Source organism: Lithobates pipiens, unplaced genomic scaffold (assembly GCF_037356315.1).
Source record: "Lithobates pipiens isolate NorthernLeopardFrog02 unplaced genomic scaffold, aLitPip1_a1.2 Scaffold_1, whole genome shotgun sequence".
Lineage (NCBI taxonomy): Eukaryota > Metazoa > Chordata > Amphibia > Anura > Ranidae > Lithobates > Lithobates pipiens.
Genome location: NW_027507685.1, coordinates 237,948,860 through 237,963,671, shown reverse-complemented (window position 1 = coordinate 237,963,671; position 14,812 = coordinate 237,948,860). Strand labels below are relative to the sequence as shown.

At 47.9% G+C, this 14,812-nt stretch overlaps 1 protein-coding gene across 5 annotated transcripts in view; it reads left to right on the top strand.

The window, feature by feature from the left end:
• Positions 1-9,818, top strand: part of MGAT1 (alpha-1,3-mannosyl-glycoprotein 2-beta-N-acetylglucosaminyltransferase) — a 63,592-nt gene extending 53,774 nt beyond the window's left edge. For all 5 annotated transcript variants that reach the window (XM_077484753.1, XM_077484754.1, XM_077484752.1 and 2 more), the window contains 2 exons: positions 467-1,291; positions 8,671-9,818. In XM_077484753.1, coding sequence (XP_077340879.1) covers positions 698-1,291; positions 8,671-9,423 — 1,347 coding nt within the window. In that variant the 5' untranslated portion in view covers positions 467-697 and the 3' untranslated portion in view covers positions 9,424-9,818. The remainder of the gene's footprint in view (positions 1-466; positions 1,292-8,670) is intronic.
• The last annotated feature ends 4,994 nt before the right edge of the window (positions 9,819-14,812 follow it).

The window sequence follows — 14,812 nt, the reverse complement described above, 5'->3', positions numbered from 1 at the left end:
CCAACGGAAAAAGTCCGATAGAGCCCACACACGATTGGATTTTTCCGACAATATAATCTGATCGGATTGGAATTTCCGACCATGTGTACAGGGCATTAGAATGGCGTTGGGGATCTGTATTGAATTTCCTCCAGACATATTTGGTGTTGAGGCCAAATAATTACATTTTAGTCTCGTCTGACCAGAACACCTTTTTCCATGTGGCCTCAGAATCTTCAAGGTGTGTTTATGGTGGCCAAATGAGACTTGAGAATTGATTTTGGCCTTAACACCAAACTATATGTTTAGTGGAAATCCAATACAGCTCACTATTACCAGATGGTATAAAATACCTGACAGAAGTTCTAACCCCTCACCACTCTCTCTAGAACTGCAATGTTTTGGCTCTAGATACATTTCTGTATTTTTTGTGTGTGTTTTATTAAAAACGTGGTAATAATTTTACCTATTTTATGTCTCTTGCCAGGTTGGTGAAGGAAAAAAATTATACTGGCCGAAGCAGATCTGTTAATCTAATGTTGGACCAGCCGATGTTGCCTAGAGATCTGCAATGTTTTTGGTGAAGTGTGGAGGCTCGACTTGTAGACTGATCTACTGAAAGCATTTGTTCCCCATAAGACCTCGCCTTTCCGCTTTTTAACTTTGCAAGACCTGTTGTTCAGAGGGTCCGGGAACTAAGCAGTGACCCCCCAGGGGAATGCCGCGCAAGGTTAGCGTGGCGGCCTGGGGGGCGGCCCTCTTTATCTCATGGAATGCCATTCTCCTCCTCTACCTCATGAGCCGACCAAAAGGCCCCGATGCCACGGACCTCACAGCGCACGTCATCCGACTGGCAGAAGAAGCCGAATCTGAGTTGGAGAAGCAGAAGGGACTTCTTCAAGAAATCCACCATTACAGCGGTCTTCTTAAACGTCACCCGGAACGTCCAAAATCTGCACGTGGTCTCGAATTACCCCAGAGGCTTGCTAACGTTTCCATTCCTTCTCCAACGCCCTTGGCCTCTGACCCGGAACCGGTGGTCATTCCCATCCTTGTGGTAGCATGCGACCGCCCTTCCGTCAGAAAATGTGTGGACTCTCTGCTTAAATATCGCCCTTCCGCGGAGCAGTTCCCCATCATCGTTAGCCAAGATTGTGGCCATGCTGAGACGGCCAGGACCATTGACTCGTATGGAGATGCCATCACACATATCAATCAGCCGGACCTGTCTGAGGTGCCTGCCCCGCCAGAACATAGGAAGTTTCAAGGCTACTATAAGATTTCCAGGCACTATCGATGGGCACTTAACCAGGTAAGTGTGACTGGAGAACACTGCAGTGCTAGGCCGCGTACACACGCGGGGACTGTTCGCTCAACTTTGTCCGCTGAACAGTGTTTCAGCGGACAGTCCGCTCGTGTGTGGGCTTTCAGCGGACAGTTTCAGCGAACAGTCTGCTGAACAAAGTTTTTCGGAATTTCCAAAAAACTGTCCGCTGAAACTTTGTTTCAGCGAACAGTCCCCTCGTGTGTAGGCTTGTTCGTCAAACTAAGTTCCGCGCATGCTCAGAAAGGATTTACACGCCGAAGGTTGCATTGCAGTGTATAGGACGTCGTTTTCTAGTCCCGTCGTACGTGCCGTTCACGTCACCGCGCACGGTTTCAGTGGACTGTTCGTTCATCGTGTGTGGGCAAGTCCGTCCATGCTAAGTTTGAGCGGACTGTCCGCTGAAACTGTTTGACAAACAAAGTTGAGCGAACAGTCCCCGCGTGTGTACGCGGCCCTAGATCCAGGGGTTTTCACTTTTTTTACAGGGTGCTTCAATAAACAATGCCCAGGGGCGGACTGACCATTCGGGCACTGCCCGAGGGCCCCATGCCACTAAGGGGCCCCATCAGGGTTGCCAGCCTCAATAAAACCAGGGACAGTATGTAAAAATCTGTGTTCTTTTAAAAATCCCAAGATTATAGCTGCCTCTCCAGTACCTTTTCAGTGTGTGTGTGTGTGTGTGTGTGTGTGTGTGTGTGTGTGTATGTATGTATGTGTATTCTGTGTGTGTGTGTATGTATGTGTATTCTGTGTGTGTGTGTGCGTGTATTCTGTGTGTGTGTGTGCGTGTATGTGTATTCTGTGTGTGTGTGTGCGTGTATGTGTATTCTGTGTGTGTGTGTGTGTGCGTGAATGTGTATTCTGTGTGTGTGTGTGTGTGTGTGTATGTGTATTCTGTGTGTGTGTGTGTATGTGTATTCTGTGTGTGTGTGTATACTGCATGGCCCCATAATCTATTGCCCGGGGGCCCTATAATCTCTTATTGCCCGGGGGCCCCATGAGTTGTCAGTCCGCACCCTAACAATGCCTCATTGGGGGTGCAACCCTCCTCAGACTGGGAAATCTTCAATACACTGAAAAAACTCACAGGAGGGCGCTAACACCTTGTGCATTACCATAGACAAATGTATTGCGTATACCAAGACAAAACGCGTTGTACCCGTCATAGAGCCAAACGCGATTGGATATCTGACATGTTTAGGGGGACAAACCCCCTTCCATAGAGCTCTGCAGAAGGGGCTTTTTCCCCTGAAATACGCCAGCCATTCAGTCTCCAGCCCTAACAAGTTATTATTATTATTATACACGATTTATATAGCGCCAACAGTTTACGCAGCGATTTACAATGTAGAGGGGGAGGGGGACAACACAATTACAGTACAATACAAAAGGTACAGGAGGGCCTGGCTCGTAGAGCTTACATTCTAAAGGGAGGGGATGGTGGTACAAAGGGTAATAGCTGCAGAGAATGATTTGATGGGAGTTACCTACCTATCAAAGGCATTTTGAATTTACATAACTCCTCCCAAGAGCCGGCCCACTGATTGCATCAGGGTAAAGAGGTCTTGAGAGGGGTGCTAAGACCGGGTGCTGTGATGTCTTCAGGCACACGCTCTGCAGGCCTGCATTGCACAGAGAAGCACCGGGTGTAAAATAAGGTATGTAATATTTAACCACTTCAACCCCGGAAGATTTGGCTGCTGAATGACCGGGCCATTTTTTTTAGTGATTCGGCGCTGCGTCGCTTTAACTGACAATTGTGCGGTCCTGCGACGTTGCACCCAAACAAAATTGACCTTTTTTTCACACAAATGGAGCTTTCTTTTGGTGTTATTTGATCACCTCTGCGGTTTTTATTTTTTGCGCTATAAACAAAAAAAGCGTGACAATTTTGAAAAAAAACACAATATTTTGTAGTTTTTGCTATAATATCGCCTTTTTTTTTATTTTATTTTTTAAAGCTCATTTTTCTCAGGCCAATGTTTTCTTCTACATATTTTTGGTAAAAATAAAATCGCAATAAGTGTATATTGATTGATTTGCGCAAAAAGTTAGTCTACAAAATAGGGGATAGATTTTTATTATTTTTACTAGTAATGGCAGCAATCTGATTTTTTTTTTTTTTTTTTTTTTTTCTTTTGGGGGGACTGCGACATTATGGCGCACACTTTTGACAAATTTTTGAGACCATTGTCATTTTATACAGTGATCGGTGCTATAAAAAATGCACTGATTACTGTAAAAATGTCACTGGCAGAGAAGGGGTTAACACTAGGGGGCGATCAAGGGGTTAAATGTGTTCCCTGTGTGTGTTTCTAACTGTAGGGGGAGGGGACTGACCTAGAGGAAATGACAGATCGTGGTTCCTAGCTATTAGGAACTCGTGATCTGTCTCTTCTAACAGAATAGCAACGTGTGTTTTTACCCACACACACACATATACCTGTTCTGCCTCTCGTGCCCACGATCGATACTATTATTAGCTGCTTGCCGATCAGCCGCCATCATTATACTGCGGCAAGTCGGCACGATCCCGCAAGCTTTCGTAGGTATACATCGCGATCGTGAAAGCAGGCGCGCGCTGCACTGTGGGAGTGCTGGTGCTCGTGGCCGACGGTCGTGATGACCAGTGGCCACGAACACCAGTACACCCACAGTGCAGCACGTGCGCCTGCTTTCTCGATCGCGAGGTATACCTACGAAAGCTCGCGGGATCGTGCCGACTTGCCGCAGTATAATGACGGCGGCTGGTCGGGAAGCAGCTAATAATAATATTAGCATGGTGCTTTCTCATAAAGAACGTGATGACATAAGGCTAGTTCAGAGTGACAAAGGGATGAGCTACTGCTTAGTTACTATCCAATCACAGGCTGGGGGGGCGGGAAGATGACTTGGCTTTACTGCTTAACTGCAGAAAAGAAGTCAGGTCTCCGGTCTAGCTTTGCTGTCTGTAGAGCTGTGTAAATTTCAGGACTGAATGGACAGAAATAGAAATCCGTTGGCAGGTAAAACCGCTCCCTTATATGTATTTCAAGTCTGTGTTAAAGAGGCACTCCAGCCTCCCCCCCCAAAAAAGTCAGCAGGTACAAATACTGTAGCTGCTGACTTTTAATATAAGGACACTTACCTGTCCCAGGGTCCAGCGATGTCCTCACCCGAGCCGATTCGTCAGTCAGCTTCGGGTGCAGGTGCCAGCATCTCACGGAAGGGAAACCGGAAATGAAGCCTTGCGTTGTTGCAGACGGGTTCTTACTGCGCACGTGCGGGCTGCGCTGCACCTGGTGAATGACCCCCCCCCCAATGCAATACTCCCAACACACACCTTCCTGCTGAATATAGAATTGGGTGCTGAAGTGACAATGGGCTGGAACCGAGTGGAATCATAAGAAGGGAATGTCACAGCACACCAGGATCTCCACAAATGGGTCCAAAAACTTTAATCGCATAGTAGCAAAAGTTGCGGAGGCGCGCACGACCCCTTCATCAGGCATGTGATAAATTGTAATAGACTACACACTATATGGTGAATGATCCCTGTGATGTGTCCCAGAAGGCTGCAGGGGTATGGGGGGGGGGTGTCGGACTTGAGCCTCAGATCACCGCAGAGCATCTCACAGGGAGTGTCAAAACCAAGTACCCGCTCCTCCCTTCCCCCTAAAAAGTGGCAGGTTTTGCAGTTGGGTGTGCAAACAAGCAGAACTTCCTCTTTTTTTAGGTGAAGTTCCGCTTTGAGCTGTTTACCTGGAGGTCAGTATTAAAGGAGAAGTATAGGAGATAAAAAACAAACCTATATACCAGGGATATGCAATTAACAGACCTCCAGCTGTTGCAGAACTAAAAGTCCCATGAGGCATAGCAAGACTCTGACAGCCACAAGCATGACATGCAGAGGCATGATGGGACTTGTAGTTTTGCACCAGCTGGAGGTCCGCTTATTGCATATCCCTGCTATATACTCACCTATGTAGATTCAGCATCAATGCAATGTTGCTCTCCCCCTGCCGGCTTTACACCTACAACTGAGCGATCAAAGGCCGCTGATCATTCAGTTCTCGGGTCCGCTCTAGCTGTCATTCCCCACCACTTTGTTCTTTGCCCCTCCAGCACTCACCGGAGAGATGGGCTGTGGACGGGGCGGGAGTGGCTGGCTCAGGATCTCAGTGGCCCACTGAAAAGCCAAGCTGCTGTTCAGGCATGTTGGTGGATCCTTACATTATTGTCGGGATCTGTAGTGCCTGAACTGACTCTGTGAAGTCAGCTGACAAGCGGGCTTTGGGAGGAGTGCAGAACTAAGCGCATTCCTGTGACCCATGGTAGAAGTATGGCTAAAAAAAAGCTTTGGCCATATTTCTCCTACTTCAGCCCTGGAAGGTTTAGACTCCTTCATGACCAGGGCATTTTTTTGCGGGTATATTGATTGGTTTGCGCAAAAGGTATAGCATCTACAAACCATAGTGTCTTTTTATGGAATTTTTTATTTTTTACAGGTTATGGCAGCGATCAATGTTTTTTAGCGGGACTGCGACATTGCGGCAGACAAATATGACACCAAGTGACGCTTTTTGGGGACCAGTGACACCAATACAGCGATCAGTGCTAAAATAGATGCACTGTCACTTTACTAATGACACTGGCAGGGAAGGGGTTACCATCAGGAGCGATCAAAGGGTTAAATGTTTCCCTATGGCGCCACTTAGCAGCGATCCGTATTTCTGCTTAGCAACTTAGTTTCTGCTTAGCAGAGACGCAGGATCTCCATTTTCCTTTTTTACATAGGCAGACCGACGTTCTGTGTCTCCTCTGAACGATCTCGGGTGTCTACTAAGCGGGAGTGTGGTGCGTGCGCCCCAAAGCCGACAACAGCGGTGACATACCGGTACATGATTTTGCACTTAAGGGCCACCCTGCCGCCGTAAATGTGTGCAGGGCGGTCCTTAAAGCGGTAATAAACCCATTCATAAAACTGTTTCATTTCCGTCACGTGCTGGAAATGTAACACTCCCATTGGTTGTGCTCTCAACCAAACTGCCAAACCATCCAATGGCTGGTGTCATGACAGATCACATGTGCAGCATCATGACAGTTGTAGATTAAACAGAGGCAAAGATGGCAGCTTCCTTGGCTGAAAACGATAGCAGGGTTTAATTACACTTTAAAGTGGTGTTGCCACCAAAAAGTAAAAAAGTGATTAAAAACGTAAAGAAATTTTTTTACTCACCTCTAAATACCTGTTGCTAGGGGGTCCCTTGTAGTCTGCCTTCTTCATTGCCCGGGCTGGTGACGTCCCTTCCCCTCGCGCCGCACAGTCATCTGGGACCTGTCAGGTGTCCCAGATGACTGTGCGGCGTATCACGGCGCCCTGCGCCGCTCGCGCATGCGCAGTGGGTGCCCGGCTGTGAAGGCACAGCCGGGTGCCCACAGTACGAATGACAGCGCCGCGAGCGGAGCGGGGAACGAGGGGGGCTTTCGTTCCCCCGCATCGCTAGACCCCAGGACAGGTAAGTGTCCGATTTATTAAAAGTCAGCAGCTGCAGTATTTGTAGCTGCTGACTTTAAAATTTTTTTTTTTTTTTTTTAGGGACATCCCACTTTAAGTAGTTAAAGAATATGTAAACCCAGAGTTTCATATTCCTTATATGTGGCTGTTGTACTATGTACTTGTATGAGAAGAGTCTCCTGTTCTCTTTGTATTGCTTCTTTTGTGTGAAATCCCTGGTTATCCTACCAGTCCAGTCCCTCTGCTTTCCATTAAAACTGACCACACTAAGCATGATAGCACAGCGTGGTCATTTCTCTGGCTGTGCTGAGAACTTAATGTACTCTTGAAACACCCCATCACACACACACGCACACACGCACACACGCACACACGCACACACGCACACACGCACACACGCACACACGCACACCCACCCTTCCACTGGGAAGGTCAGTGTACTTCTGTTTCTCCTCCCCCAGCTCTTATGCAGCTGAGAATGTGTCCACTTATTTAAAAACATATTATTTCTAATGTTTCTTATATCTATACACAGATGTTTTGCCCTTTATTTCTATTTTAAACTGAATAGGTTGTTTTACAATCACTTTAAAGCGGGAGTCCGCCGGGAGTCCGCGTTTTTTTTTTTTTTTTTTTAAAGCCAGCAGCTACAAATACTGCAGCTGCTGACTTTTAAAATAATGACACTTACCTGTCCAGCGCGCCCGCGATGTCGGCACCCGAAGCCGATCTCTCGATCGTCTCTCGGGTGCAGCCGCCGCCATCTTGGGTATGGGAATCAGGAAGTGGAGTCTTTCGGCTTCATTTCCCGGTTCCCTACTGCGCATGCGCGAGTCGCGCTGCGCAATGAGGACGGTCCCCGCTGCCTCTGGGATCCGTGTGTTTCCCAGCAGGCAGCGGGGGGACTTTCGGAAAGGGGCGTAATCTACGCCCCTTTCCGCAGAGAGCTATCCCGGAAGTGGGTGCAGATACCTGTACTGTACAGGTACCTGCACCCCCCTCCCCCCTGAAAGGTGCCAATTGTGGCGCCGGAGGGGGGGAGGGTTCCGATGAGCGGAGGTTCCACTTTAGGGTGGACCTTCGCTTTAAGACAGAACATCACCCAAAATGGGAAGTTCTTCATTTGGCACTTTTTGGGAGGGAGCGGGTACCTGGTTTTGACTGGTACTCTTTCCCACTTCCGGTCAGATCATCATGACAATCTTAGTGAAAGTTCAGCTGCAGACTCCCCCGCTCCCGCCCCCCCCCCCCCCCCCCCCCCCCCCCGCCGCAGCCATTAGGGACACATCACAGGGCCCAGAAGGCTGCAGAATCATTAATAAAGGCCAGCGCGGCTCAGAAATGCGCAGTAGAAAAACAGGTGTGAAGCTGCAAAGGCTTCACTGCCCTTTTCCCCTAACTTAACATGGTGGCGCCTGCAACCAAAGGCGATTGGAGGATTGGCTTTGGGTGAGGTCATCGCTGGATCTCTAGACGGGTACGTGTCCTTTTAAAAATCAGCAGCTACAGTATTTGTAGCTGCTGACTTTTGATTTTTAAGGGGGGGGGAGACTGGAGCTCCTCTTTAAACTCCAAATTGGCGACTTGAAACTTCTCCATGGGTTGGTTTTTATAGTTTCTGACTTAATTGTGTTGATAAAACAAAAGGAAGGGGAATGAGAGCAGGGTGGATGTCGTGAGTTAAGTGAACCTTTTGCTTTGCCTTGTGTGGATTTTAACCTTAAAAGGTTCACACTACATGTATTATTAGAGAATTGAGTGTGCAGATGTTGTACCTTGTCCACGGCCATATTTTAGGTTTCTCATGCTTTACATGGATAAATATGTTGGGCTATTAACCTCTAATAATGTTTCCTTCTCCTCTTAGATCTTCAGAGTGCTGGGTTACAAGGCGGCCATCGTAGTAGAAGACGATTTGGAAGTCGCTCCAGACTTCTATGAATACTTCTCAGCCACCCATTCCCTCCTCCGCAAGGACCCCACGTTGTGGTGCGTCTCTGCCTGGAATGACAACGGCAAGGAGAACTTGGTGGAGCCCAAAGGCAGTTCCATTCTTCATCGTTCTGACTTCTTCCCAGGGCTTGGCTGGCTACTGCTTCGGGAGCTTTGGGAGGAACTGGAGCCAAAGTGGCCAGCTGCCTTCTGGGATGACTGGGTCAGGCGACCAGAGCAAAGACTTGGGAGGGCATGCCTGAGACCAGAGTTGCCTCGCACTCGAACATTTGGAAGGAAGGGGGTTAGCCAGGGCCAGTTTTTTGACCAGCATTTGAGGTTTATCAAACTGAATCAGGACCCGGTACCCTTCACTAAGATGGATCTTTCATATCTTCTAAAAGAAAAATATGACCCCTGGTTTCTGGGAAAAGTTTATGAAGCACCCAAAGCCCGCGCAGAAGAGGTGCTTCAAGGGCAAGTGCCCGGAGGAAGGACGGTCAGGGTCGAATACTCAACTAGAGACACTTTTAAGGCCATGGCCAGGTCCTTCGGTGTTATGGATGACCTGAAGTCTGGTGTGGCTCGAGTTGCCTATAAGGGTGTTGTAACTTTTACACATAGGGGGAGAAGGGTGTTTTTAGCTCCCCCTAAAGACTGGGCAGGCTATGACCCATCATGGAGTTAAGGTGAACTATTGTTCCTCCGGATTTAGGGGAGGACATGTAGCAGATAAGGAAATTTTTTTTTCTCTGTGAGAGGTTCAGAGGGTCCAATATGTTTAGGTGCTATCTAATGCCAGGTCTCTGCAAAAAATGAAAGTGTTCCAAGGGACCAAGTTGGAGGTCAGAAACCACGGACTTTGGTGCAGGTGCCACATGAGGATTGTCAGAAACCACGTTTGAGTTGCTGGGAGATGACCAGGAGCCTTTGAACCTCAAGAACTGTGTGGTATGATAGAGCTACACCTACGCACTCAGGAAGAGATCATCTCAGCCAACTATGTTTCACGGCACTGGGGAAAGCAACTCTCTTCCCCTTTTATTAATTCACCTCAATAAAGTGACCTTTATAGCCAAACAAGTCTGATTCCTGATAACCATGTAATGGCAAAAAAATGCAATGCAATGCAAGCTGCTTTTGGGTTTTCCGCATACAATTATTTACATACTCCGTATCGGATGTCCTCAAACAGGACAAAGGGTTGTTCGCCTTTACTGAGCGCGTTTTATTAAGATTTAATTATTAAATAGGAAATATGTAATCCCTACAGCTGTGGATCATAACATACCTCAATTCATTCCTGTCCAGTGGAGGTCTCCTCACCGGAAAGGTGTAATGTAATGTGTCACATATTGTAAAATGTAATATATTGCAGCTTACCGGTCCCTGGATGTGGGTGGCTGCATTTGTTTTCTTTTTTTCAGGCTAAAAATATTTTCAGTAAGTACAGACGATACTGGGTTATCTTGCCATAAATGCACTATCCTTGGACATACATGTGAGCTGAAAAGAGAGCATAAAATCCTTATCTTTATTGTGTAAACTACTACTCCCATCAATCCACCATGTAAGGGACATGAGCAAAGGCAGGCATGTTTGAAGTCCAAAAGTGGATATTTTCTGCATCTGAGCACCACACGCCAAAAACACTATTTAACCACTTGCAGACCGGACCAATTTGCTGGTCAAAGACCAGACCACTTTTTGCAATTCGGCACTGCGTCGCTTTAACAGACAATTGCGCGGTCGTGCGACGTGGCTCCCAAACAAAATTGACGTCCTTTTTTTCCCACAAATAGAGCTTTCTTTTGGTGGTATTTGATCACCTCTGCGGTTTTTATTTTTTTGCGCTATAAACAAAAATAGAGCGATAATTTTGAAAAAAACGCATTATTTTTTACTTTTTGTTATAATAAATATCCCCCAAAAAATATATAAAAAAATTTTTTTTTCCCTCAGTTTAGGCTGATACGTATTCTTCTACATATTTTTGGTAAAAAAAATCGCAATAAGCGATTATTAAGTTGGTTTGCGCAAAAGTTATAGCGTTTACAAAATAGGGATAGTTTTGTAGCATTTTTATTAATAATTTTTTATTATTTTTTTTTTTTACTAGTAATGGCAGCGATCTGCGATTTTTATTGTGACTGCGACATTGTGGGGGACACATCGGACATTTTTGACACATTTTTGGGACCATTGTCATTTATACAGTAATCACTGCTATATAAATGCAGTGATTCCTGTGTAAATGACACTGGCAGTGAAAGGGTTAACCAGTGGGTGGCAGTGTAGGGGTTAAGTGTTTCTAGGGGTGTGTTACTAACTGTGGGGGGGTTGTGCTTTCATTTAGTGTACACTGATCTCTGCTCCAATCACATGGAGCAGAGATCAGCGTCACTAGTTGCTAGGCAGAATGGAAAAATGTTGTTTACACAGCATTTCCTCCATTCGGCCGCTCCGTGAGACGATCGCGGGGATGCCCGCGGCGATAGAGTCCGCGGGTCCCGCGACCGGACTCACGGGGGTCCCGACCAGCGCAGGAGCGCGCCGCCGCCGGCGCGCTCCCGATGGCAGGGCGACATCGAATATTGGACGTACCTGTATGCCAATATGCCTGCCCGTGCCATTCTGTCGACGTACATCGTCGTGCGCTGGTCGGGAAGTGGTTAAAGGATAAGTTCACTTTAAAATAAAAATAAATGCATGTTTTTTTTTTTTTGTAACTAAAAAAAGTGCATTTATTATTTTTTGCTGCAGGAGCCTGAAAAGCATTGCACCAGCAATCGGCAGATCGCTGATGCCATGCAGGTCCCCTTTCGGTGTGTTATGTTACCCTTACATCCCCTACTGGTAAGTCGATACTGCCTCACAGGAACACTCAATGAACTGCCACAGTGCTCCACAGCGCCATGGTAGTTCATCGAGAACTACAACCCGAAAGCCACTAAAAATGTCGAGGCTTGTAGTCCATTCAGACATCTGGGGCTGTGTGTCTGAAATAACGTGGGAAAAGCCCCGCACTCCCGCGCTGGTTTTTAAACACTTCCTGTCTGGCCAATAGCAGAATGATTGCTGGGCGTTGGTTCTGTTATCCTGACTGGGTGTCATATGACGTCCAGCAGGATAACATGCCGGGGCGCAGCGCCGCATTTCTGATCATGTTAAGGAATCTCTGACGGAGGCTTCTTACCACGTGATCAGCTGTGACAAATCACAGCTGATCATCACGTGAACCAGGAAGTGCCGTAAACCGCATTCATCGGTTTGCACTGATGGGAAGAGTCGATTGGTGGGCCTAGGCGGCTCTCTGTGAGACACCGGTCTCTCTGCTGGGAGTGTAGTACAGGGCCTGGGGGCTTTCTGTGAGACCCCAGTTTCTGTACTGGGAGTGTAGTACAGGGCCTGGGGGCTCTCTGTGAGACCCCAGTTTCTGTGCTGGGAGTGTAGTACAGGGCCTGGGGGGGGCTCTCTGTGAGACCCCAGTTTCTGTGCTGGGAGTGTAGTACGGGGCCTGGGGGAGGCTCTCTGTGAGACCCCGGTCTGTGTGTGCTGGGAGTGTAGTACGGGGCCTGGGGAGGGGGGGGCTCTCCGTGAGACACCGGTCTCTCTGCTGGGAGTGTAGTATGGGGCCTGGGGGCTCTCTGTGAGACGCCGGTCTCTGTGCTGGGAGTGTAGTACAGTGCCTGGGGGGCTCTCTGTGAGACGTCGGTCTCTGAGCTGGGAGTGTAGTACAGTGCCTGGGGGGCCCTCTGTGAGACGCCGGTCTCTGTGCTGGGAGTGTAGTACAGTGCCTGGGGGGCTCTCTGTGAGACGCCGGTCTCTGTGCTGGGAGTGTAGTACAGTGCCTGGGGGGCTCTCTGTGAGACATCGGTCTCTGAGCTGGGAGTGTAGTACAGTGCCTGGGGGGCTCTCTGTGAGACGTCGGTCTCTGAGCTGGGAGTGTAGTACAGTGCCTGGGGTGCCCTCTGTGAGACGCCGGTCTCTGAGCTGGGAGTGTAGTACAGTGCCTGGGGGGCTCTCTGTGAGACGCCGGTCTCTGAGCTGGGAGTGTAGTACAGTGCCTGGGGTGCCCTCTGTGAGACGCCGGTCTCTGTGCTGGGAGTGTAGTACAGTGCCTGGGGGGCTCTCTGTGAGACGCCGGTCTCTGAGCTGGGAGTGTAGTACAGTGCCTGGGGGGCTCTCTGTGAGACCCTAGTTTCTGTGCTGGGAGTGTAGTACAGTGCCTGGGGGGCTCTCTGTGAGACGTCGGTCTCTGAGCTGGGAGTGTAGTACAGTGCCTGGGGGGCTCTCTGTGAGACGTCGGTCTCTGAGCTGGGAGTGTAGTACAGTGCCTGGGGTGCCCTCTGTGAGACGCCGGTCTCTGAGCTGGGAGTGTAGTACAGTGCCTGGGGGGCTCTCTGTGAGACGCCGGTCTCTGAGCTGGGAGTGTAGTACAGTGCCTGGGGTGCCCTCTGTGAGACGCCGGTCTCTGTGCTGGGAGTGTAGTACAGTGCCTGGGGGGCTCTCTGTGAGACGCCGGTCTCTGAGCTGGGAGTGTAGTACAGTGCCTGGGGGGCTCTCTGTGAGACCCTAGTTTCTGTGCTGGGAGTGTAGTACAGTGCCTGGGGGGCTCTCTGTGAGACGCCGGTCTCTGTGCTGGAAGTGTAGTACAGTGCCTGGGGGGCTCTCTGTGAGACGTCGGTCTCTGTGCTGGGAGTGTAGTACAGTGCCTGGGGTGCTCTCTGTGAGACCCCAGTCTCTGTGCTGGGAGTGTAGTACAGTGCCTGGGGGGCTCTCTGTGAGACCCTAGTTTCTGTGCTGGGAGTGTAGTATGGGGCCTGGGGGGGCTCTCTCTGAGTCCCCGGTCTGTGTGTGCTGGGAGTGTAGTACGGGGCCTGGGGAGGAGGGGGGCTCTCTGTGAGACCCCAGTTTCTGTACTGGGAGTGAGGCGCACTCCCAGCACAAAGGGAGATATGCAAATATATGACCCCGCTAAAAAAAAAAAAAAGCCCAGTCTAATGGGACGGCATATTTGCGTACAGTTGGTGTAAAGGGGTTAAAAAGCGACAGCATAGGTCAGTGATGGGGAACCTTGGCACCCCAGATGTTTTGGAACTACATTTCCCATGATGCTCATCCACACTGCAGAGTGCAGGAGCATCATGGAAAATGTAGTTCTAAAACATCTGGGGTGCCAAGGTTCGCCATCACTGGCATAGGTTAATAGTCCAAATATACATTTATTCCAATGTAAAACAAAATAGGTGACTTCACAAAAGAGCCAGTGTGTTTCAGAGGCCAAAACTCACCCTTTATCAGGACTACAACAAAAAAAGGACACACATTTATCTTTGTTTTTTGACATTGAACATATACAAAATTTCGCAACTGCACTCCATTTTACATTGGTATAAATTTCTTAATTGTACAGGACATGGGCTCATTTAACCACTTCAGCCCCGGAGGATTTACCCCCTTCCCAACCAGAGCACTTTTTGCGATTCGGCACTGTGTCACTTTAACTGACAATTGCGCGGTCGTGCGACATTGTACCCAAACAAAATTGATGCTCTTTTTTTTTTCCTTTTTTTTTTCTCACAAATAGCTTTGTTTTGGTGGTATTTGATCACCTCCTGTGGTTTTTATTTTTTGTGCTATAAACAAAAAAAGAGCGACAATTTTGAAAAAAACTGTATTCCTTTTTGCTATAATAAATATCCCCCAAAAATATCTTAAAAAAACAAAACAAAAAAAGAACTATTTTTATCCTCCGTTTAGGCCGATATGTATTCTTCTACATATTTTTGGTAAAAAAAAAAAAAAAACGCAATAAGCGTATATTGATTGGTTTGCGCAAAATTTATAGCGTCTACAAAATAGGGGATAGATTTATGGCATTTTTATTTTACTTTTTTTTTTTTTATTAGTAATGACGGTGATCTGTGTGTGTAATATATATATATATATATATATATATATATATATAATTTTTTTTTTTTTACTCGGGACAGGACAGCGACATTTTGGGGGGACACGTTAAACATTTTTCACACTATTTTGGGACCATTGTCATTTATTCAGCGATCAGTGCT